Below are 25,893 nucleotides of genomic sequence, written 5' to 3' on the forward strand. Positions count from 1 at the left end.
TGAGTGTGCAGCTTAGGGAAAGACAAGCTCGATTGCTGTGCTCTGTGAAGAAGTTGATTGCTGCGTGGAACTCATTGCCAGTTGGGACCACACGACTGGACACTGGATTTGAACCTAGCTAAGGTGGCTAGGCTACATGAGGAGGACGTCAAGAGGGGTGAGGCCTAGAGACTCTTGGAAAAGAACTCCGTCTTCAGTTTTACCTCAGAAGAGACTTTATTTGGATTTAAGCATCAGAAGAGACTTAATTTTGATAAGTATTGGAAGAGACACTATTCAAACCTTTGTTGCTTGTGAATCCCCCCTGAAACCTTTGATTAAAACCTTTTGTTTGTATCCAAACCTGTCGTCCATTGCACTTCTTGTCCTGTCCCGCTGAGAGCTAGCCTGTCATGATATCACAGTGCGTGCGTGTGTTCTTCCATGTGTGTGTTTATGTAAATGACCGCACACACAGACACACGCATAGACACACACGCACACGCACATGCACACGCACACACACACGCACACATACACTAATTGTTAGGGCAACTTTTAAACATCTTGTCGATTTCAAACATCTTACACATCGTTTTATTTTCTGAATTCTTCGGTGTTTTTATTGATAAAAGGATTAATGACTCTGTACTGGTAGAGACTAATTGTTTTGCTGAATAAACTGGGCAGAATTTACGAACTGTTTTCATAAACAGGATCAATGATACCATATAAATCACTCATTAAAAAAATTGTCTGAAAAAGGAATATTTTTTTTTACCAAAAAAATGTTGTGGAATGCGTTAATGATCTATTATATTCAATTCTGGAAGAATCTGTTTTGAAAATGGCATTAACAGTATATATCTGCCACAAAGTCCATTTCTTCTCCACCTTCAGCCATTGTGGGTTGATAAAACCGCTATTAAATCAACGCAAAAATATATTTGCTTATGCAACTCGCTACAGATACAGTGTGCTAGCTCTGATCAGTATGCTCTTATCTCTAGCGGCAAGTGATACTATGATTGGCGACTGACCAGCCAATCATGCCAACTCGAAATCTGATTGGATTAGCCTTTATTAGTCTCGCAGTGGAGAAATTTACATTTTACAACAGCAAAGTTATGAAAGGACGAGGAAAGGAAAGAAAGAAGTAGAAAAACGAAATACAGGAGCTGCTGGAAAGGCAGCCACTCGTGCAGCGCCATCTCGAAGTCAAAAGAACAAAAAAAAACAAAAACATGACAGTCTTTCAATCTTAAGCATTTTTCTGCACCCACTTTTTGTATGAAGCAGTTCTAGATGAAAGAGGAGAGGATCAGAGCATCCCTTTCACCAGTGGATCAGGGACGTCATGATGGAATGTGCACGTCTACTACAAGCTAAATGTTGAAAGCAAACACAAAGCTGGAGCATTCATTGACGAAAAGAGATTGTCTCACATCTTCTGTCCCATGTAAATCCGCTTCAATTCCAAGCCGCGACAGCTGCACATACGCATCGGCACTCTGCGCTAACGCTCTTTTTTTCCTCACCGTGGGCTTCTCAAGCCATTCATCCATCCAGCCGCAGACTGTCCAACAGCACTGACCTTTCCATTGAACAAGGCGGGGCTGTGAAAAAGCACAATTGCCCCAGAGCTATCCAGCTATGACAGTCAAATGCCACCGACATTCCTCCCAATCAAAAACAGTGCTGGCATATTCCTGTTGCCGAAAAGGCGCAAAAGCTCAGGACAGTCTCCTCTTTGATGAATGCTGTGGCCAAAAAATGCTGAAAAACAATCATATCCGTTCCACACGACGCACAACACAGTGACAAAAGAAAACATTTTTAAAAACCAAAAAGAGCAAGGCTCTTGAGGGCACTTGCTGACGGCTGCCTACTTGAGCGTCATCTTGCACTTCTTTTGCTTAAAGAAAATGGTTAAAGCAACAGTTACATCGAATCTTATTTTATGCTGCGGGGCCTGCAGGAATAATTGTGAAGGAGGTCCAGGTAGATTCTTGACCCTGGTAACAAATGACGGCTGAAATGTGATTGGTTAAGTGCTTAAATACGAAAACACACATCTGGAAAAAGCGCAACAGGGGAAAAGCAATGACAGGAAGCTTAAAGACAATTTGGAATTATTTCATAAGAATTCAGGGACAAAATATACAATAAAGTCTCGTTATATCGATATTCAAGGGAGTCCGAAAAAATATCGATATAACCGGGACTATCGATATATCCGACCCTGTTTGCATGTAATTTTGTCTGTGCGTGCATAGAAATAGTATCGATATAACGAGACTTTACTGTAATTCACACGAGTCTGTGATTCAGATATTTTTAGGCCAGCAGAGAAGGCCTTACAGGCCCTGACGGCCCACCACTGATATATACATATTCCTATAAGAGATATAGCTCTTAGGGTAACATAATAATAATAACCCACAGCTGTTTTTGTCTTTGTCAAGGCAGAATCGTCGCTGGTGAATGTTTCAACCTACGAATGCTTGCCAGGGTGATGAAAAATGACCCTGAGGCAGATGATGCCGTCTGTGGCACAATCTGCTTCCTGTCTGCCTCTGCCCCCATCTTCCTCTCTCTATCCGGTTATCTTGTATCTTAAATGCAGTGGAGAGCATGATGTCACATCTCCTCGGACTCGCTGTCAGCCGTCCCTTCGCCCCACTGGTGGTCCTCCAAACAGCCCCAAGCACATACCTTCTGCTCTGGCGTCCCTTCACTGGCTCCCTTTACATTTGGGAGTCCTTTTTAACATTCTGTTCATGATAAAATCTTGGAATAGTCTGGCTGCACCTTACCTCTCTGAGTTCCTTCACGGCGACGCACCAGCCCAGGGCCTCGCATCTGTGGACCAGACCCTATCAGTTGATTGTGAACATAGCCAATTATAAGGGAGTGTGTGCACACTTATACAACCAGTTGACTTTGTGTTTAGTTTTACCTCCCATCTCAAAATTATTTATTTATATATTTTATTATATAATTTCTGATTGACTATTACTGGTTGTTGGTCACCTAAATAGTGGGAACAGTTTTTAAATGGTTTAACTTGGTCTCAAAAACGTGACATTTAATGAGGGATGTGTAGATTTTATTTTTATTTTAGTCTATTTTTTTACCCACTGTTTCAAAGGCAATGAAGAAAGGTGCGCAAAAATCAGATGAGCGACCATCGTTGGGAATGAGCCCGACGTCGGGAACGAGCGCTCGGAGGCCGATCTTCCATAATGACTTTTTGATGATGCGTCTGTTTAATTAATTAGCCTTAGACTAAGCGCTCTCTTTCTGTTAGGCCCCTGAAATCAAAACGCTTCCCTGGGAACAGGGCGAGTCGTAGCAAATGAATTGAGAGCCTTTTAGAATCTGGCCATGGATGTTATTGCATTCCAAAAAAATGTCAATTTTAGATTTTTTTTTCTGTCCTTTGATTGGTTGGTTGAAATTTGGAATTAATAATCTGCGTTTCGGTGAGTGGAATGTTTTTCTTTCCTTTTTTTATGTTATTATCCATTGCTGTCAAAGTTGACACAAAGGCCAATTATGAGGCCCCAGTCTTTCCGCAAAAATCATCACCTGCGCTCTGTCATATCGACTATGACGCTGACAGACCAGCCATTAAATACTCCATACCTGTTCAAATCAATTATCCCTCAAACTCCCTTCCAACGCAAGTACCCAGCAGCGCTGTCATGAAGCCACTGAGCTAATGGGTTTTGCTTTCCCCCCAAGATCAGACGGGATCAAAACCTTTTTCCGTAGCAATTAAGCCCACCGTGTTTTTGTCAAATTTGACGCGGTGCCGACGTGCGATGCCACTGTACTTCGCACGCTGAGAGCGCCCTTCATTTCGGGGCCGAGAGCGCTGCAGAGGGCCAATTGACCCACGGGTTAAAAGCGCGACATGGAACAAGCTTTTATGTAAATGTGGAGGTAAGGACACGGGTGACTTGTGTCGCTGAGCTACGGTGACTACAACATGCAAATGTAGTTTAAAAATAACCTTCCAGAGGGAGTATCGGTTTTCTTGAAGAAAATAAAACAATGGCAGAAATTCCACACAAATCTGATCCCCCGATATGTCGTCGAGACTTTGTTTATCATAGGTTATTTAGTTTATACAATTTAGAGTACAGTGGTGCCGCTGTTTACGAATGTCTATTCATCCAAAATGTTCAAGTGTCGGAACGCCTCAAAAGGAAAATATTGCCTCTGCTAACGAAAGAAATTTCAAGATGCAAAAGGTAGAAATATAGTACGGACCGGTAATCACATCTCTGAGGTACTTGAACTCAACATATTGTAGCTGCTCTGCCATTGGCTATTACCAGGCATCCCATTGGCTAAGAGGGACCCTCTACCTTACGTGTCTATGCAGCGAACTCGTCATTGCCCCTTGGGTCATGGTCATGATAGTTTGACATAAATATGAATCTGCCAGAAACAAAAAATGTACACCAGTCGGGCAATTCACTCACGATGCTGATGTTTGTTTTGGACAGTTGTGAAGGATTGTTAAAAGCAGTGACGTGCGGTGAGGTTCATGGCTGGTGAAGCACTGACGCCATCACAGTCAGATTTACAAACATATAAACAAACAAACAGTTAACGTGTTTTGTTTAAAATGTCATGTCAGCATTCTTTATATAAACTGTATACAAACTGCAAAGCATAAGAAAAGAACTAAGAAAATGTTATTATTGTGTTACCTTTACTTATAAATGAAGTCCAAGTCTCTCTGTCTCAATGGACATCACTGCCAGTGAAGAAAGTCATCCTTGATCACTCCTGTTCCGACTGTATGTTTTCAGTCTTTTGTGCTGAGAATGACCGCTCCACTGATGCTGTAGTAGCTGGAACAGTGAGTCCGAGCAGAAGCAAGGAATAGTTTCAATGAGATCCTTCTTGGCCAAAAGCTGAGAAGCTGTCCAAGAGATTTACATTCATCCCTCACCGTTTGTGAGCTGTACAGTCCGGTGTTGGTCTTCCTTTAATTATTATCTCCTGCTTCGATTGAAAGTCCAGTTTAGAAAATTCTTTCAATTTAGATATGTAATCCTCCATTCTGAAAATAAGGCCAAGCAACACGCAAAAATGACTGGATGGTTGCACTTAACTTGCTAACTGTTTACTGTAGCTTGCTGTCACTAATTCTATTATTCTGCAGCCGAGGAGTCGCAAGAAGAATCTGTAATCACCAGCGCCCCCTGTCATGAGGCAGGAGAACTGTGTGCCTTACCTATGCACACAGTTTTTGATAAAAACAAAATAAACACTGTAGTACAGTGTTTATAAGGTACAGTGACTGTACATTATATACACCAGCTAAACTGTAAAAATTTAGTTCATATACTAAAAGCTTTTGAACACTTAAATAGCAATATGCAGAGAGACAGCAATGCGTTGTCACTGCAGAGCAAGCCAGCACAGTTAGCATAGTGATTGCGCAATCCATGGTGAGGCACAGCCGGCTGCTGTCTCACCACTCGTCTCCACTTATTTGAACAGTAAATGTGAAAATTCAGCGATTAAAAAAAAATGCAAAAAATGGTGAAGTTAAATGGAAAAGAACGTTAAAGTACAAATCACTAAATTAATGTAACTGTTTAATTCATTTTGTCATTTGACATTTCCATGATGACAGGTGAGGCACAGCCTCACCTGCCTCCCCTGACTGCACTTCACTGGATAAAAGCAACTCTGATTATAATGTGTATTAGTTACATATTTGTATTCATGTTTATGCTTTAGAAAACATTTACATCTAAATTTGGGGTTGGCTTGGAACGGATTAGGGCATTTACATCGAAAACGCGTCTTGATTTACAAGATTTTCTTGTGAAGAAATTTCTTGCAGAACCAGGTAATTTTGGAAGTCGAGGTAGCACTATATAGTTCGCACCATGTTTTTAAACTAAATTAAACGCAGCTTCATCAACCGCTTCATTGTCCTCTGTGTTGAAATTCATCAACCGGATTTCAAACATTTCTGAATCAATTTCTTTAGTATATCTTTTAAAAGCCATAGATGTGCAATTTGATCCGCTCAGCAAACCATTGTCGCATTTGAGTGTTTCTTGGTTTTCTATCTGTACATGACTTATCAGCATATCAGTCTTGTTTTTGTCCTGTTCGACATATACTACGCTTGTTCTCTGACAATATAATAATGTCAGAGAACACAATATATTTTGTGGGGTCCTGAAAAATGCGTCCATTTGCTTGGAAATGATTCAAAATTCTGCTCTGAACATGGCTGGCAGTGAACAAGTTAAGCAAATGGCAAACGAATGATCGCTGTTTTACACTACCTACTTGTTTCCTTTGCGCTTGGTTGACTCGCTGAAGGTCTGCAAACACACGTCTTGCGCAAATGTTGTGTTTAAAGGTCTTAATGCGCTGTTCACATCGAAGCCAAATCACTTTTTATTATGCGCCCAGAGACGTTTGTTTGCGATTCCCAGCTTGTAATTAAATTTGGATTAATAGCCCAGAGCGTTTCTCTTCTCCTCCCTCTCGTTTGACGACAGAAGAAATGTAATTAAAAAGTCACTTCGGGGGTGGCATATCACATGAGAAGTAATAAGGACATCAGGAAGAAGAAACAACGTGTGAGAAGTTCATGATCCCGTGACTCCAGATTACGGTGCATGGCGAGGCAATATGTTTCATGCATAAGATGCGTGAGGCTAATGCACTCGTGGTGTTGTCAAAGTGGGTATCAAGAGCCCCGGTTTGCATCTGACACCTTGGGCATGGTGTTGGACATGTTGGCCTCACGCCACGTCTCGCATAACATGCGGCGTTCCTCACTTTGCCCGCTTTGTCCCTCTTCTCGCCTGAGGTTAGATGGATAGAACACTGATATATTGCTATCTTAGAAAACTAGCCATGAAATAGCTAGATTAGATCGCTAGCGAAATAGCTAGTTAGGTTAGAGAGATAGATAGCTAGCAAGATAGAGAGAGACGGAGACAGAGAGAGAGAGAAAGGTAGGTAGGTAGGGAAGTTGGTCGGTCGGTAGGGAAGTTGATAGATAATGTAGCAGCCCTTAGTGGCCTGTGAAGCTAACACGAAAGAGGACGTTGAAGGGCAGGGGAATGAAATCAGATATTACACTGTAAATGATGCACCGGGTAGCATTGTCATTTTTTTGGGGCGGGGGGTGAGAGGTTTTGGTTATGGATAACCGAATCATCCTTATTGTTCTTAGTAAAGACTTTTTTGCGAGCTTGCCGCCCTGCCTGATTCTTTCACTGCAATACATCACCCGCGTTGAATCTGGTCATATTGTCTCTGTGTTTTTGCTGAACAGTTTGTGTTCACTTTGTTTCTCTCATGGTTCAAGCGCTGCAACATAGTTGCCTATTAGCATTGCCATTAATCTCCTAATCCGATCGATCCAACCATCCATTTTCCAGACCGCTGAATCCTCATAAGGGTCGCGGGGGGTGCTGAAGCCTATCCCAGGGCACACAGAGACAAACAACCATTACACACTCACACCTAGGAACAATTTAGAATGTTCAATCAGTTTGCCATGCATGGGTTCGGAACAGGGAAGGAAACCGCAGGACCCTGAGAAACATGTAAACTCCACACTGGGAGGCTGGACCGGGTCTTGAACTCAACCACTGCACTGTGAAGTCGCTGTGCCAACCACGGTCTTCCACCCCAAGGAGGAGGACAAACTCCTGGCCTACTGCAAGGATGGCCAGGTAGGCGATGGGATCATTTCGAGATTAGCTCCAATGTACAAATTGTATGACTTTGACTCTTGTGTCGCCAGCTCTTTGCCTCCACAGATTTGGGCCGCAAGTGGACTTTGCTTCAGGAGCGGGTGACCAAGGACAGAGTATTCTGGTCAGTTGAATTATTTTGTGTGTGTTTAAAACTCTCATTCTGGACGCCGGGGGATGAATGTGTTCTCCTGTTAATTTCCATGCAAATAATTCTGCTAATTGCTTCTCAATTTGAAAGGAGAACAAATAAAATGGAGTGCTTTGTTTACTTTCAATATAGACACGTACATACTTTCTTAAAGGTGTATACTGTAAGCGTGTGAGCGCAAAGAGTGATTGTGTTTGTACTTATATACTTATGCGTATGTTTGTGTTAGCGAGTATGCATAAGCATGAGACAGAATGTCCCCATCGCTGGGATGGTGCGAGAGTGCATGTGTGTGACAGTGCACATGCGGTGGGTGTGAGACACCGAGTGAAATGATATGTGTGTGCGTGCGCATGTGTGCGTGTGTGTACATGTGTGTCTCCCAGGTCGGTAACGGATGTTGATGTGGATCCTGACCTGGTACACATGGAGATGCAGGATACAAGTGGAGGTACAGCTTGCTTGCTTATTTATTTATTCATTTATTTATTTTTTATTTGATGTATTATTTTTTATCTCATCTCATTTTTTATTTTATTTCTTGATTTATTTATTTCACGTTATAATTATTTTGATTTGTTATTTATTTAGGTTTATTTTATTTATTTATTTGTACATGTATTTATTTATTTATTTGTATATGTATTTATTTATTTATGTATTTATTTATTTTACGGTTTAATTGTATTTATTTATTTGTTTTAAAGTTTAATTGTTTTTATTTATTTATTTTAATGGGTGTCAAGATGATGCAGTAAAATGAGCAAAAGGCAGCAAATTAACTTTCCTTCTCGCTTGTCAGCATCCCAGCCGTGTTCAACTTTGTTGCGCACACAAAGCGTCACACCAGAATAATGCTGAAGGCCACGATGGCCTGTGTAGATAGCAGTATCGGCTGACTAGCAGATGGACTGGTTAGCGGCTAACTCCCCCCCTGGGGCTACGTGCGTGCGTGCCTGTGTTAGATTTGTCAACCACAAGTGAAACTCATCTACTTTGTGTATCCTAATCCGTAATCTTTGTCAATAAACCTGAGATGGCAACACTCCGCCATCCCATCTGGACTCACAAATACTAAGCCAGAAGGTTGAAGTTCAGAGAGGAGAGTGAAAAAGTTCTCCGGAAACTAAATGTTTTCAAGTAAGGAAGACAAAACTGCACGAAGATGCTGCCCGCAATGTAAAAGCTGTCAGCCGTCAACAGGCTTGCCTTTGTTGGGCCAGCCGCCCAGGCAGCGAAGCTCTTTTCTGGGGCGAGGCGACGCCACATGGTCCCCTTCCCCCTCTCCTTGCCGGCGTAATTGGGCGCGCCAAACCGATCTGTTTGCCCGCGTGCCCTTATTGTCACAAAGGGCTCTGCCAAGGTTAAACGGAGGCATGTTGCAAAGGAATCGGTTTCCAGGCGCTGGTTCTCGGCCATATCTCTTTTTCAAATGTCTTGGTTCTCGACCACTTCGTTTTTCGACCAAAAATTTCGGGCTTTTGCTGCCTTGTTTTGCAACTGAAAATGGATTCTTGATCAAACTGGGCACACCTTAATGCCCCACTCGACTCCCCTCCACTTCCTAATGTGTCACTTCCTCGTGTCGCATCTCATTGTGACTGACGCAGTCGTGTTGTTGAATAACGTTTTTATTAAAAAGCAGACGTGTTAGGCTGAGATAACCGAAAATCGAACTTTATTCTTGTATAGCAGGAGTGTCAAAGTCATTTTTTTGCCACGGGCCACATTGTAGTTCTGGTTTCCTCTCTGGGGCCGTTATGAATTTGAAGAAGCCATTAGAAGGTTTCATCCACTCCTCATATTACATATAGAGCGCACAACAAATTGATAAATGACTAGTTTTCAAATTTGAAGTAAAATATAATGACTGTTATTGTGGTTGACATGGGACAATTTAAAATTTTGGTTGGGACTTTAGCTAGCATCATGGAGTTAGATTTGCTTTCGCGGGCCCAACAAAATGGTGTGGTGGGCCAGATTTGGCCCCCGGGCCTTGGCTTTGACACCTGTGTTCCATTGTGAGTCGACGTGTTTGTATTGTTCAATATCGACTTTTTTAAAGAAGCAGACATTGATTACATTGATTATAATGGGAAATGTTATGGTTTTCGAAGGTTTCTTTGAAATTCTTCTGATTGTGATCAAAAGCCAAGGTTTGACTGTAACAAGGTTTCATACTCTATCCTTGAGTTTAAAGTTTGTTGCGGACATTGTAGGTTACCTGTATGTGACCTGTCACATCCAAAACTGCTCCGACAAAATGGTGACCGCTCAGTTCCTGGGGAAAATCGACCACAACTCTCTTTCGGTGCAAGGCGACTACATTTTTGTCAAGGTAAATACAGCACATCTCAAAAACAACGGCGCAGATTTTCGTTTTCTTTTCGTGGCCTGCCAGCAGACCAAATTCGCCATTTGATGACGACACCTCGGAAATCGCCTCGATTTGTCTGAAATTGATTTTCGGCCACACGCACAGCACTGCGCAATCCCTATTTGAATGATAATGGATGATGATAATGGCCACCTTACTCTGTTGTTATTGTTGCGTCCCTTTAGCATAATTGTGTCGTCTTGTTCGGTTGTGTTTGTGTTTTTTGTTTTTTTTTCCCCAGGTGACCACAGGAAATCGCACCAAGCACTATGTGTCGTATCGACGCAACGAGTTTACCCAGATGAAGTTTCCCAAGTATGCCTTGCCAAAGGTAAAGCAACTTTGATATGTTCATAGAGTTAGCCCAATAGCATTTTTAAAAATTGAATTTCCTGTCAGAATGAAAAGACTGAACAATGTGTTTCTCAAGCACCCCGGTTGCAGTTCTTATTTCTTGATTTTGTTTTTGGGGGTTCTTAAAACATAAATGACAACCATGATATTAGACCAAAGATATGTTGGCTAATAAAACAAATAGTTGTGGATGTGAAAAAAAATCATCCAAAATCTAGGTGCTGTATTTTACACAATTTCGCACAAAATTAATTTTTAAAAATGTCACGTTTTGCCGTTAAATAGTAAAAAAAACATCCAAAAACAAGTGGCTCTATTTTACACAAATACACACAAAGTTACAAAAAAAAGTGATGTTGAAATAAGAAACGAATTATCGTAACCTATATTGTGGGTGTCGATGAGAAGGTTTCTTCAGCCGTCATCTGTACAGATGACGGCTGAAGAAACCTTCTCATCGATGGATCACTCCTGTACGACTGAGAGCTTACACAGACGTATATTGTGGGTGTGTTGAAAATAGTATCCAAAATCAAAGGGCTGTATTTTACACAGACACAAAATTACCCCCAAAAATGGCGCGTTTTTTGATGTTAAATAGTAGACCAATTATCGTAATTTATATCATGGGTGTGTGCGTTGTGTATCCACAAAAGTTAATTGTAATTTGTTTGGATGCATGGAGTTCCCGTACCTTGCATTTGCCATCGACTGCGCATGCATATGTTCTACCCTTCCCCATGTTTTCTGATGCAAGAAAATCACGGTCGATATAAATATAATAAGCAAAACGTGTGTGTCTGCTTTGTCATTAAAGACACAACAGCGTGATAAAAGTATCATCCTGAATCAAGGGGCTGATTTTACACAAATACAGTATGGACAAAATTATTTTTAAAAAATGTCACATTGTTTTGACGTTAATTAGTAAACAGATTATTGTAATTTACTCGTGGGTGTCTTCAAAAAAAATCCAAAAACAAGGGGTCTGTATTTCACACAAATACGCACAAAATTTCCAAAAAATTCATGTTAATTAGTAAACCAATTAGCGCAATTTATATCATGAGTGTGTTTAAAAAAAAATCAGCCAAAATCAAGGAGCTGGATTTTACACAAGTACACACAAAATTATTTTCAAAATGTCACATTGGGTTGATATCTGCTCGTGCCTGGAGGTTGTAGGGTGTGCGTTAATTCCAGTCCTAAAAGTTTCATGACGTCTACTAAGAAAAAAGGAATTAGCACATTTTCCCCCTTTTTCAGCGCCAAATATTGGCCAAAAAAACATAGGGCTCATCATGGAAGGTGGCATGACGCATTGGATTTACGGAGCTTTGGCCAGTTTATGAGCTCTCGGTCGAGTTGGGAGCAAAGGAGCTGACTTTTGCAAGATTTCAATCGATCTCACCTCTTCCGTGGGCAGCTTACACGCTGGCCGCATTGGCCGTATTGATTAGATTGATGCCAGGATGCTACACGTGCCGCATGTTGTTGTTTTGGACACTACCCCACCCCCCTCCTCGCGCTACTCAAAAAAGGGATAAGCAACACTGAATTTAATGTAATAACTTCCATGTGGAGAGGAGAACAACAGTAGGCGATGCACTTCTCTGCCATTTATGGAAGAGCAAAAAACACGGAAACAGATGATTGTGACTACTATGCTGTCTGTCTACATGTGTTGATGCCCCATTTTTGTTCACATATCAAATTATTTTAATTCGCTTGAAAGGGTGTTGCGTATGTGTTATTCTGATCCCTGGCTCGCTTGCGCGCACACACACGCGCACAGATACAATACATATTGATTTATATAATGCTTTAACAACAGCAGAAGCTGCAACAAAGCGCTTAACATGGACAGGTATCATATACAGGCAGTCACAAAGATGGTAGAAAGCACCAGGGAGTGAAACCAAGATCAAGTCGGAATGATGCTCGAATACCAAAGAGTACAAGTGAGTTTTTGAGACAAGTTCTAAACATGCGCAGCGAGGGGGCTTGCCGAATGTTCAGTGGCAGGTCATTCCAGAGAGTGAGACCCTCAACGGAAAAGGCTCGATCCCCTTTGAGCCTCTGATTAGTTTTTGCCACATCTAATAATGTCTGGTCAGCAGACCTGAAGCGTCGGGAAGGTATGTTGGGGTGTATGAGCTTGGAGGTGCAAGGCCATTTGAAGACAAATAAGATCCTGAAAATAACTCTAAAATGTATAGGGAGCCACTGTCAGCACGGACGAAGGGTCCTCCTTCCAGCGTCAAGGAGTCCTTTTCACACCAGACACGCTGGTCTTCCACCCCAAGGAGGAGGACAAACTCCTGGCCTACTGCAAGGACGGCCGGGTAGGCGATGGGATCATTTCGAGATTAGCTCCAATGTACAAATTGTATGACTTTGACTCTTGTGTCGCCAGCTCTTTGCCTCCACAGATTTGGGCCGCAAGTGGACTTTGCTTCAGGAGCGGGTGACCAAGGACAGAGTATTCTGGTCAGTTGAATTATTTTGTGTGTGTTTAAAACTCTCATTCTGGACGCCGGGGGATGAATGTGTTCTCCTGTTAATTTCCGTGCAAATAATTCTGCTAATTGCTTCTCAATTTGAAAGGAGAACAAATAAAATGGAGTGCTTTGTTTACTTTCAATATAGACACGTACATACTTTCTTAAAGGCGTATACTGTAAGCGTGTGAGCGCAAAGAGTGATTGTGTTTGTACTTATGTACTTATGCGTATGTTTGTGTTAGCGAGTATGCATAAGCATGAGACAGAATGTCCCCATCGCTGGGATGGTGCGAGAGTGCATGTGTGTGACAGTGCACATGCGGTGGGTGTGAGACACCGAGTGAAATGATATGTGTGTGCGTGCGCATGTGTGCGTGTGTGTACATGTGTGTCTCCCAGGTCGGTAACGGATGTTGATGTGGATCCTGACCTGGTACACATGGAGATGCAGGATACAAGTGGAGGTACAGCTTGCTTGCTTATTTATTTATTCATTTATTTATTTTTTATTTGATGTATTATTTTTTATCTCATCTCATTTTTTATTTTATTTCTTGATTTATTTATTTCACGTTATAATTATTTTGATTTGTTATTTATTTAGGTTTATTTTATTTATTTATTTGTACATGTATTTATTTATTTATTTGTATATGTATTTATTTATTTATGTATTTATTTATTTTACGGTTTAATTGTATTTATTTATTTGTTTTAAAGTTTAATTGTTTTTATTTATTTATTTTAATGGGTGTCAAGATGATGCAGTAAAATGAGCAAAAGGCAGCAAATTAACTTTCCTTCTCGCTTGTCAGCATCCCAGCCGTGTTCAACTTTGTTGCGCACACAAAGCGTCACACCAGAATAATGCTGAAGGCCACGATGGCCTGTGTAGATAGCAGTATCGGCTGACTAGCAGATGGACTGGTTAGCGGCTAACTCCCCCCCCTGGGGCTACGTGCGTGCGTGCCTGTGTTAGATTTGTCAACCACAAGTGAAACTCATCTACTTTGTGTATCCTAATCCGTAATCTTTGTCAATAAACCTGAGATGGCAACACTCCGCCATCCCATCTGGACTCACAATTACTAAGCCAGAAGGTTGAAGTTCAGAGAGGAGAGTGAAAAAGTTCTCCGGAAACTAAATGTTTTCAAGTAAGGAAGACAAAACTGCACGAAGATGCTGCCCGCAATGTAAAAGCTGTCACCCGTCAACAGGCTTGCCTTTGTTGGGCCAGCCGCCCAGGCAGCGAAGCTCTTTTCTGGGGCGAGGCGACGCCACATGGTCCCCTTCCCCCTCTCCTTGCCGGCGTAATCAGGCGCGCCAAACCGATCTGTTTGCCCGCGTGCCCTTATTGTCACAAAGGGCTCTGCCAAGGTTAAACGGAGGCATGTTGCAAAGGAATCGGTTTCCAGGCGCTGGTTCTCGGCCATATCTCTTTTTCAAATGTCTTGGTTCTCGACCAATTCGTTTTTCGACCAAAAATTTCGGGCTTTTGCTGCCTTGTTTTGCAACTGAAAATGGATTCTTGATCAAACTGGGCACACCTTAATGCCCCACTCGACTCCCCTCCACTTCCTAATGTGTCACTTCCTCGTGTCGCATCTCATTGTGACTGACGCAGTCGTGTTGTTGAATAACGTTTTTATTAAAAAGCAGACGTGTTAGGCTGAGATAACCGAAAATCGAACTTTATTCTTGTATAGCAGGAGTGTCAAAGTCATTTTTTTGCCACGGGCCACATTGTAGTTCTGGTTTCCTCTCTGGGGCCGTTATGAATTTGAAGAAGCCATTAGAAGGTTTCATCCACTCCTCATATTACATATAGAGCGCACAACAAATTGATAAATGACTAGTTTTCAAATTTGAAGTAAAATATAATGACTGTTATTGTGGTTGACATGGGACAATTTAAAATTTTGGTTGGGACTTTAGCTAGCATCATGGAGTTAGATTTGCTTTCGCGGGCCCAACAAAATGGTGTGGTGGGCCAGATTTGGCCCCCGGGCCTTGGCTTTGACACCTGTGTTCCATTGTGAGTCGACGTGTTTGTATTGTTCAATATCGACTTTTTTAAAGAAGCAGACATTGATTACATTGATTATAATGGGAAATGTTATGGTTTTCGAAGGTTTCTTTGAAATTCTTCTGATTGTGATCAAAAGCCAAGGTTTGACTGTAACAAGGTTTCATACTCTATCCTTGAGTTTAAAGTTTGTTGCGGACATTGTAGGTTACCTGTATGTGACCTGTCACATCCAAAACTGCTCCGACAAAATGGTGACCGCTCAGTTCCTGGGGAAAATCGACCACAACTCTCTTTCGGTGCAAGGCGACTACGTTTTTGTCAAGGTAAATACAGCACATCTCAAAAACAACGGCGCAGATTTTCGTTTTCTTTTCGTGGCCTGCCAGCAGACCAAATTCGCCATTTGATGACGACACCTCGGAAATCGCCTCGATTTGTCTGAAATTGATTTTCGGCCACACGCACAGCACTGCGCAATCCCTATTTGAATGATAATGGATGATGATAATGGCCACCTTACTCTGTTGTTATTGTTGCGTCCCTTTAGCATAATTGTGTCGTCTTGTTCGGTTCTGTTTGTGTTTTTTTTTTTTTTTTTCCCCAGGTGACCACAGGAAATCGCACCAAGCACTATGTGTCGTATCGACGCAACGAGTTTACCCAGATGAAGTTTCCCAAGTATGCCTTGCCAAAGGTAAAGCAACTTTGATATGTTCATAGAGTTAGCCCAATAGCATTTTTAAAAATTGAATTTCCTGTCAGAATGAAAAGACTGAACAATGTGTTTCTCAAGCACCCCGGTTGCAGTTCTTATTTCTTGATTTTGTTTTTGGGGGTTCTTAAAACATAAATGACAACCATGATATTAGACCAAAGATATGTTGGCTAATAAAACAAATAGTTGTGGATGTGAAAAAAAAATCATCCAAAATCTAGGTGCTGTATTTTACACAATTTCGCACAAAATTAATTTTTAAAAATGTCACGTTTTGCCGTTAAATAGTAAAAAAAACATCCAAAAACAAGTGGCTCTATTTTACACAAATACACACAAAGTTACAAAAAAAAGTGATGTTGAAATAAGAAACGAATTATCGTAACCTATATTGTGGGTGTCGATGAGAAGGTTTCTTCAGCCGTCATCTGTACAGATGACGGCTGAAGAAACCTTCTCATCGATGGATCACTCCTGTACGACTGAGAGCTTACACAGACGTATATTGTGGGTGTGTTGAAAATAGTATCCAAAATCAAAGGGCTGTATTTTACACAGACACAAAATTACCCCCAAAAATGGCGCGTTTTTTGATGTTAAATAGTAGACCAATTATCGTAATTTATATCATGGGTGTGTGCGTTGTGTATCCACAAAAGTTAATTGTAATTTGTTTGGATGCATGGAGTTCCCGTACCTTGCATTTGCCATCGACTGCGCATGCATATGTTCTACCCTTCCCCATGTTTTCTGATGCAAGAAAATCACGGTCGATATAAATATAATAAGCAAAACGTGTGTGTCTGCTTTGTCATTCAAGACACAACAGCGTGATAAAAGTATCATCCTGAATCAAGGGGCTGATTTTACACAAATACAGTATGGACAAAATTATTTTTAAAAAATGTCACATTGTTTTGACGTTAATTAGTAAACAGATTATTGTAATTTACTCGTGGGTGTCTTCAAAAAAAATCCAAAAACAAGGGGTCTGTATTTCACACAAATACGCACAAAATTTCCAAAAAATTCATGTTAATTAGTAAACCAATTAGCGCAATTTATATCATGAGTGTGTTTAAAAAAAAATCAGCCAAAATCAAGGAGCTGGATTTTACACAAGTACACACAAAATTATTTTCAAAATGTCACATTGGGTTGATATCTGCTCGTGCCTGGAGGTTGTAGGGTGTGCGTTAATTCCAGTCCTAAAAGTTTCATGACGTCTACTAAGAAAAAAGGAATTAGCACATTTTCCCCCTTTTTCAGCGCCAAATATTGGCCAAAAAAACATAGGGCTCATCATGGAAGGTGGCATGACGCATTGGATTTACGGAGCTTTGGCCAGTTTATGAGCTCTCGGTCGAGTTGGGAGCAAAGGAGCTGACTTTTGCAAGATTTCAATCGATCTCACCTCTTCCGTGGGCAGCTTACACGCTGGCCGCATTGGCCGTATTGATTAGATTGATCCCAGGATGCTACACGTGCCGCATGTTGTTGTTTTGGACACTACCCCACCCCCCTCCTCGCGCTACTCAAAAAAGGGATAAGCAACACTGAATTTAATGTAATAACTTCCATGTGGAGAGGAGAACAACAGTAGGCGATGCACTTCTCTGCCATTTATGGAAGAGCAAAAAACACGGAAACAGATGATTGTGACTACTATGCTGTCTGTCTACATGTGTTGATGCCCCATTTTTGTTCACATATCAAATTATTTTAATTCGCTTGAAAGGGTGTTGCGTATGTGTTATTCTGATCCCTGGCTCGCTTGCGCGCACACACACGCGCACAGATACAATACATATTGATTTATATAATGCTTTAACAACAGCAGAAGCTGCAACAAAGCGCTTAACATGGACAGGTATCATATACAGGCAGTCACAAAGATGGTAGAAAGCACCAGGGAGTGAAACCAAGATCAAGTCGGAATGATGCTCGAATACCAAAGAGTACAAGTGAGTTTTTGAGACAAGTTCTAAACATGCGCAGCGACGGGGCTTGCCGAATGTTCAGTGGCAGGTCATTCCAGAGAGTGAGACCCTCAACGGAAAAGGCTCGATCCCCTTTGAGCCTCTGATTAGTTTTTGCCACATCTAATAATGTCTGGTCAGCAGACCTGAAGCGTCGGGAAGGTATGTTGGGGTGTATGAGCTTGGAGGTGCAAGGCCATTTGAAGACAAATAAGATCCTGAAAATAACTCTAAAATGTATAGGGAGCCACTGAAGGGATTCTGGGGTTGGACTTATGTCCTCCCTCTTATGAGTACCAGTCAAGAGGTGAACAGCAGCATTCTGGACCAGCTGGAGGCGCTTCATGGAGGATTGGCAGACTCCAAAGTAAAGCACATTACAGTAATCGAGCCGAGATGTGACAAAGGCATGAATTACAACTTGAGGTGGTCATGAGAGAGGTTTTATTTTAGTCAGCTGCCGAAAATGAAAGAAATTTGTCGGTCAAGTCACTGTCCAGTTTCAGACCAAAGTTGGAGACTGTTGACTTCAGATAAGGAGCCAGGGGGCCCAGGACAACAGGATGCAACAGGATGAGATGTACATGAGCCACGGGGACCAAATAGTAGTATGCCTTTTTTTAATTGAAGTTCAAGAAGTGCAGTGCCATCCAGGTTTTGATTTCCTGCAGGCAGGATAAAAGTGGCCTGAATGAGAAAGTGTCTTCTTTGCTCAGTGGGACAGATCTGACAGTCATCTCCATCGCAGTGGAAGGAAATCCCATAATGGAACCCAGTGGGAGCAAGTATAGTGAGAACAACATAGGTCCCAAAATTGAACTCTGCGCAACACCACATGATACAGAGGCAGTATGTGACACAGAGCAGCCAAGGCGAACACAAAAGGTTCTGTCAGAAAGGTAGGACCTAAACCAATCAAGAGCACTACGGGTAATGCCCACCCAGTGCTGCAAACAAGACAGTAGAATACTGTGATCCACTGTATCAAAATGCTGCAGTCAGATCTAATACAACCAGACAAACATAATCTCCATCGTCATTGGCCAGGAGGATGTCATTAGAAAGCCGTTACAGGGCTGACTCAGTGCTATGCATCGTCTTGAAACCTGACGAAGACCTCCAAGATGTTATGTTCATCCGAGATGAAGATTTCAACTGCATATGCACCACTTTTTAGAGCAATTTTGAAATAAAAGGCAGTTTGGAAAATGGCCCAAAATTTGACAGTACATCTTGTTCAAGACCAAATGTAGCCACAAGGGGGCACAAGCCAGTGTCTTATTGTGCCGGTCCCAAGCCCGGATAAATACAGAGGGTTGTGTCAGGAAGGGCATCTGACGTAAAATTTTTTGCCAAAACAAATATGCGAATCAAAGAAGATCTTGTTCAAGACCAGGTTTCTTGATCAAAGGTTGGACAACTGCATGTTTAAACTGTTGGGGGACAATGTCAGAAGAAAGGCTGCTGTTGATAATGGCTAAGACCGATGTGCCAGCACTCGGGAGAACTTTCTTAAAGAAATTTGGAAAAGAGTCACAGGGCGACCCAGATCCTTCACACAGCTTCAAAGGAATTTAGCATAGCTGAACACAGAACATTGACAGAAGGATCGAATGTGGTATTTGTAGCTAGAGTCCTACCAGTCGAAACCTTATCAATGTAAAACCGAAGGAATCTGTTGCACATCTCGGGTGAAGGCGGAGGGGGTTTGAGTACAGAATCGATGGTTTTAAATACTATACGTGGGTTGTGACGGTTAGCTTGAATAAAGTCAGACAAATATTCTCTTTTAGCCTCTTGTACGGTGATTTTCTAATTACACCAGCAGTCTTTCCATAATTGATACGAGGCCTGCACCAGTGTCTGAAACTCATGACAAAAAGTTAGCGGACACCAGGGCAGACAACTCTGAAAAGTTGCCTGCCCAGCCATAAAGTTGCCTGCCCCATTTTTCACAACTTGAAACGCAATAAAACGACTAATCGCAAGAAAAACCCATTGTTGCCAAGTATTAAGAATTGACAGATAATCAGAATATAGAACAGAACAACACTTTAAAATTAAGTAATAAATGTACCTACCACAAATGCTCCCTTGCTTTATTTATGGTAAATATCCCTTGCTGATGATTTTGCTCCAGTTGTCATTTGTCCATACACTTCCCGGCAGGTTGCACAATACAATGTTTGCTTTGCATTGTCTGCTACAAGCCACGTGAACTCCTCTTTCTACGATGCTTTTAATATTTGTTTACGCTTTGTAGCGTCATAAATTTTGTTAGCTTCTTTTGAATCATTCTTCTGGGGTTGAGGTTTTGGCTTGATTCCTAACCACTTATCCATTTTTCTTGTGTTCTCTGTGCGTCTACTTTGGAAAATGATATGCAAATTCACCCGGAATACGAAGTTATTCGATGCCGCCTTCTGATTGGCTGCCGAGTTTGCAAATTGCCAAACGAACCGAAATTCCGAAATTTCCAAAACTAACGAAGATTTGAAAATCGGAATAAAGCAAACGTTTGATTTGAAAAAAATTATTTTATTTTTTTTAAGTTGTCGTCCACTCGGGCAGAGACGTTCTGTACGTTGTACGCCCGATGTAAAAGTTGCACGCCCCGGGCGTCCGGGCAGACATTATTTCAGACACAGCCTGCAATTTGTCTTTTTTCCACTTACATTCTACTTTACGACACGCCTGTCTAGCTGCGCGAGTTTTGTCATGGAACAAAGGCTCGGGTTTAGGTTTTGGGACACATTTTGTTTCGCCTTGATGCAATCACTGCTTTTAGAATTTCTTCCATACATTTGATTTGTCGCAACTTTGCTCCGGCAAATGGGCTCATTTCACGACATTTAGTTAAATAAGCTTTCGCTTGTCAAACGCAAGAGTGAATTCGAGCCCAGCGACAAAAACGATGTTCAGAGCGTCGATGGAAATGGCGTTTCGTGTCGCTGGCTTACGCAAAGACGATAAACGTGGCTGGCTCGGACGTGCCATGGGGGAGTGGAGGCGGGGCTGATGCTGCTACGCAAGCCTGAGTACTATTGAAGTGCGCTGATTGAACGCGGCGCTCGGGGAAATGTATTTTTGAGCAAGGGTAAGGAGGACAGATTGCTACCATTGATGCGCTGTCGGCAGTTCAGACGGCTTTCATGACGATACGCACACATTGCGCAATACGAGGCCTTGTTGGGTTAACGCAACATAACAAAATTTGTTTTGGCTCTCTCCTGACACCGTTTGTTTTTGTTTTTTTTTCATTCTAAAGGTCATCAATTACCACAATGTGATTTTTGTATGACGTAAGGCACAGGTGTCAAAGTCAAGGCCCGCGGGCCAAATCCGGCCCGCCACATAATTTTTTTCGGCCCGCGAAAGCAAATCAAACTTGTTAAATTCCATGATGATTGCTAAAGTCTGAGCCAAAATTTCATATTTTTGGATGTCAACCACAATAAAAGCCATTATTCTTGACTTCAGATTTGAAAACGAGTTATTCATTAATTTGCTGTGTGCTCTATATGTAATATTTGAAGGGATTTAAACATTCTAATGGGTTCCCCAAATTCATAACGGCCCTCGAGAGGAAACCATAACTACAATGTGGCCCGCGGCAAAAAATGACTTTGACACCCCTGACGTAAGGAGTCAAGGCATTTGTTGAGATACGTTTATCCTGTTTAGGACGTTCAGATAGTGAGTACGGACGAGCAGCAGGTCTTCTTGGCTCTCCAGGAGTGGTACCAGACGGACACGTATAACCTGTACCAATCAGACACGCGGGGGGTCTACTACTCCATCGTGCTGGAGAACGTTAGGAGCACCCGGCAGCCTGAGGAGATGGTTCTCATCGATATCCTGGAGGTAAAACTGAACATCTGAAATTGCTCCAATGCAGTTTCTCACTGAATGTGTCAGGGTCTCAGTCACCATTAACCACGATAAGGGAGCAACATTTTAATTTAGCCTTTTTTTGTGTTTTTTGTTTTATTTTTCTCCAAAAAAACATTAACCAGGTGGTTTGGCCACATGCATGCCAAACTCTGCAACTTTTAAAAAATGATTTTATGATGTCATATCATAATGCAGAGTTTCCCTTTCGTGAGCAAATAGGCAACATATCCGCACTATAAACCCGTTTGGTGACGTTTTTGGTTTGCGGTGAACGATGATTTGAATGCAGGTGCGCGGGATCAAAGGGGTCTTCCTAGCCAATCAGAGGGTGGACGGCAAAGTGAGCACCGTCATCACCTACAATAAAGGACGAGATTGGCAGCCTTTGACCCCGCCTACCACTGACATGAACGGAAAGCCAATCACCTGTAAAGCGGTAAGCGGCTCACGTTTCAAACATTTTTCCATTCAAATAATTTGCACGGATATGAATGCAGACAACGCGGTCCGGTGGGCCAGTGCTTGGCGCGTTGAACTCACAGTCTGGGTTTCTATTCTGTCCTGGAGCCTCCCTATGTGGAGTTTGTATGTACGCGCTGGTCCTGCGTGGGATTTTTCCAGGTCCTCTGGTTTCCTCCCGCATTCCCAAAAACTATTTTGAGGCTCCGCTTTGATATTTTGAATTTCCCAATGTTCAAATTAAGAGACAATTGACGTATTAGCTTTTCTTTCTTTATTTCTTTATTTATTTTTTGTTATTGTTTCATCTCATTTGGGACATTTTGTGAAAGGAAGTTCAACCAAATTCTCGCATTTTCCCAGTAAAATTCCTAAACCAAGGAGATTTTGACAGATTTGCCTCAACATTTGGGCCATTCAAGTACCGTAATTGCACAAACCTTTTCGTTCAGCTTCGGCGCTTTGGCGCTGGCATGAAATTGCCCCTCCCCCACCACTTAGTGTTTACTTCTCTGTAGCCCGACTGCCACCTCCATCTTCACCTGCGCTGGGCGGATAACCCCTATGTGTCCGGGACTGTCCACACCAAAGATTCTGCTCCGGGTCTCATCATGGGAGCAGGTTACTTTTCTTTAATTTATTGTTATTTTTTTTCTCTTAGCCTGCAATTGTATGTTCATTTACTTTCTTTCTATTTTCCTTCAGGTAACCTCGGCTCCAAGCTAGTTGAGTACAAAGAAGAAATGTACATCACGTCAGACTGCGGGAAGACATGGAGACAGGTAGATATGACCGTTAATCCTCCGCCCGTCCATCGGTTTACCCGGAAAATGTACTCGCAAGTCGGGATACTTGATGTCAGATATCGCTTACCAAAATTATCGGGTTCCGTTCAAACCGACTCTCAGTTGAAGGGGTTTAAAACTCTCTTTATCCCTCGCTTGCTCCGACACGGTCACCAGAGGGCGCGGGAATGTCCTCAGACGACGAATGTCAATCCCCCAGTTTTCAGATGTTAGTCCCTGTTTCAAGCCCTTTCCTTCAACTTTATTGATCAAAAATAGTGTCGCAATAATTCAAATAATCATCACCAATCAATCATTCAAAATAGAGCATATCGAGTTGATCATCGTCAAAATTGGAAAATAATTGCAAAGATAATAAATAATGCCAATGAATACAAGAAAAAAACTATAAAATTATGTCACATATCTATAGTAAAAGCATCAAATTATTACATTTTAATTTTAAAATAATTGAATAAAAAAAAGTACAAAATTAATAGTCATCCATAACAATAAATAAATTTAATATGAGAACTAATATGTATGTGGAAAGCATTTAGTTAATCATCCTATACTGCACTGGTTGAAATAGATTTATCCATTTTTAAATAACCATTAAAGTACACAAATATGAATAAATAAGACACGATGGGATAGCTTTACTGTTCTTAGTTTCCCACATTGTCAATTTAGTCCAAATGCAGATCCCTGTGCAACTCGACAGCGAATAAAAAAAAATGCACACATTTTAGCAACATTAGCTGATGAATTTAGAATGTGTTTTTTTAAGAAGTACTATTTTTACCATTGTTTACTGAAACTGGCGCTCACCAATTCCCCCTCTCCACCAAGGTTTTTGAGGAAGAGCATCACATTCTGTATCTCGACCACGGTGGGGTGATCGTGGCCATCAAGGACACTTCAATTCCACTCAAGATACTCAAGTAGGCATTCTTGATATAACAGGGGATGCTTTTTACTAAATAAAATGCTTGTTGATGGAAAAAACAATTTTCACAGATTTCATTTCAATTAAAAAAAAGATTTGTGTAATCTACTGCCCTCTTGTGGCCAATATACATACGTCAAGAAAAACAGCACAATGTTTATTATATTGAACTAAAAAAAGTGTTTCGTTTTTTTTTTTTGCATTCTTTTTTCAAGTTTTATTTGTATATTATTTTCTATACTAAGAAACATATGCACAAGGGTCGCAAATGTGGTCACGGTACAAATTCCAACCACTCATTTTTGCCCCCCTCACAGGTTTAGTATCGACGAGGGCCACAGTTGGACTTATGTCCTCCCTCTTATGAGTACCAGTCAAGAGGTGAACAGCAGCATTCTGGACCAGCTGGAGACGCTTCATGGAGGATTGGCAGACTCCAAAGTAAAGCACATTACAGTAATCGAGCCGAGATGTGACAAAGGCATGAATTACAACTTGAGGTGGTCATGAGAGAGGTTTTATTTTAGTCAGCTGCCGAAAATGAAAGAAATTTGTCGGTCAAGTCACTGTCCAGTTTCAGACCAAAGTTGGAGACTGTTGACTTCAGATAAGGAGCCAGGGGGCCCAGGACAACAGGATGCAACAGGATGAGATGTACATGAGCCACGGGGACCAAATAGTAGTATGCCTTTTTTTAATTGAAGTTCAAGAAGTGCAGTGCCATCCAGGTTTTGATTTCCTGCAGGCAGGATAAAAGTGGCCTGAATGAGAAAGTGTCTTCTTTGCTCAGTGGGACAGATCTGACAGTCATCTGCATCGCAGTGGAAGGAAATCCCATAATGGAACCCAGTGGGAGCAAGTATAGTGAGAACAACATAGGTCCCAAAATTGAACTCTGCGCAACACCACATGATACAGAGGCAGTATGTGACACAGAGCAGCCAAGGCGAACACAAAAGGTTCTGTCAGAAAGGTAGGACCTAAACCAATCAAGAGCACTACGGGTAATGCCCACCCAGTGCTGCAAACAAGACAGTAGAATACTGTGATCCACTGTATCAAAATGCTGCAGTCAGATCTAATACAACCAGACAAACATAATCTCCATCGTCATTGGCCAGGAGGATGTCATTAGAAAGCCGTTACAGGGCTGACTCAGTGCTATGCATCGTCTTGAAACCTGACGAAGACCTCCAAGATGTTATGTTCATCCGAGATGAAGATTTCAACTGCATATGCACCACTTTTTAGAGCAATTTTGAAATAAAAGGCAGTTTGGAAAATGGCCCAAAATTTGACAGTACATCTTGTTCAAGACCAAATGTAGCCACAAGGGGGCACAAGCCAGTGTCTTATTGTGCCGGTCCCAAGCCCGGATAAATACAGAGGGTTGTGTCAGGAAGGGCATCTGACGTAAAATTTTTTGCCAAAACAAATATGCGAATCAAAGAAGATCTTGTTCAAGACCAGGTTTCTTGATCAAAGGTTGGACAACTGCATGTTTAAACTGTTGGGGGACAATGTCAGAAGAAAGGCTGCTGTTGATAATGGCTAAGACCGATGTGCCAGCACTCGGGAGAACTTTCTTAAAGAAATTTGGAAAAGAGTCACAGGGCGACCCAGATCCTTCACACAGCTTCAAAGGAATTTAGCATAGCTGAACACAGAACATTGACAGAAGGATCGAATGTGGTATTTGTAGCTAGAGTCCTACCAGTCGAAACCTTATCAATGTAAAACCGAAGGAATCTGTTGCACATCTCGGGTGAAGGCGGAGGGGGTTTGAGTACAGAATCGATGGTTTTAAATACTATACGTGGGTTGTGACGGTTAGCTTGAATAAAGTCAGACAAATATTCTCTTTTAGCCTCTTGTACGGTGATTTTCTAATTACACCAGCAGTCTTTCCATAATTGATACGAGGCCTGCACCAGTGTCTGAAACTCATGACAAAAAGTTAGCGG

General features: G+C 41.7%; 1 protein-coding gene across 1 annotated transcript; it reads left to right on the forward strand.

Moving 5' to 3' along the window:
* Nucleotides 1-7,538: 7,538 nt before the first annotated feature.
* LOC148902287 (VPS10 domain-containing receptor SorCS2-like) lies at nt 7,539-24,913 on the forward strand. Its single transcript, XM_088991266.1, has 18 exons — nt 7,539-7,542; nt 7,642-7,712; nt 7,784-7,857; nt 8,271-8,335; nt 10,104-10,222; nt 10,503-10,592; nt 12,835-12,960; nt 13,032-13,105; nt 13,519-13,583; nt 15,353-15,471; nt 15,753-15,842; nt 21,527-21,706; nt 22,026-22,172; nt 22,714-22,816; nt 22,901-22,977; nt 23,833-23,924; nt 24,247-24,310; nt 24,848-24,913. The coding sequence occupies exons 1-18, from the start codon at nt 7,539-7,541 to the stop codon at nt 24,911-24,913; spliced, it is 1,626 nt and encodes a 541-aa protein (XP_088847392.1).
* Nucleotides 24,914-25,893: the final 980 nt, after the last annotated feature.

This window comes from Hippocampus bargibanti, linkage group LG02 (assembly GCF_051943395.1).
Source record: "Hippocampus bargibanti isolate YZ-2025 linkage group LG02, ASM5194339v1, whole genome shotgun sequence".
Classification (NCBI taxonomy): Eukaryota; Metazoa; Chordata; class Actinopteri; order Syngnathiformes; family Syngnathidae; genus Hippocampus; species Hippocampus bargibanti.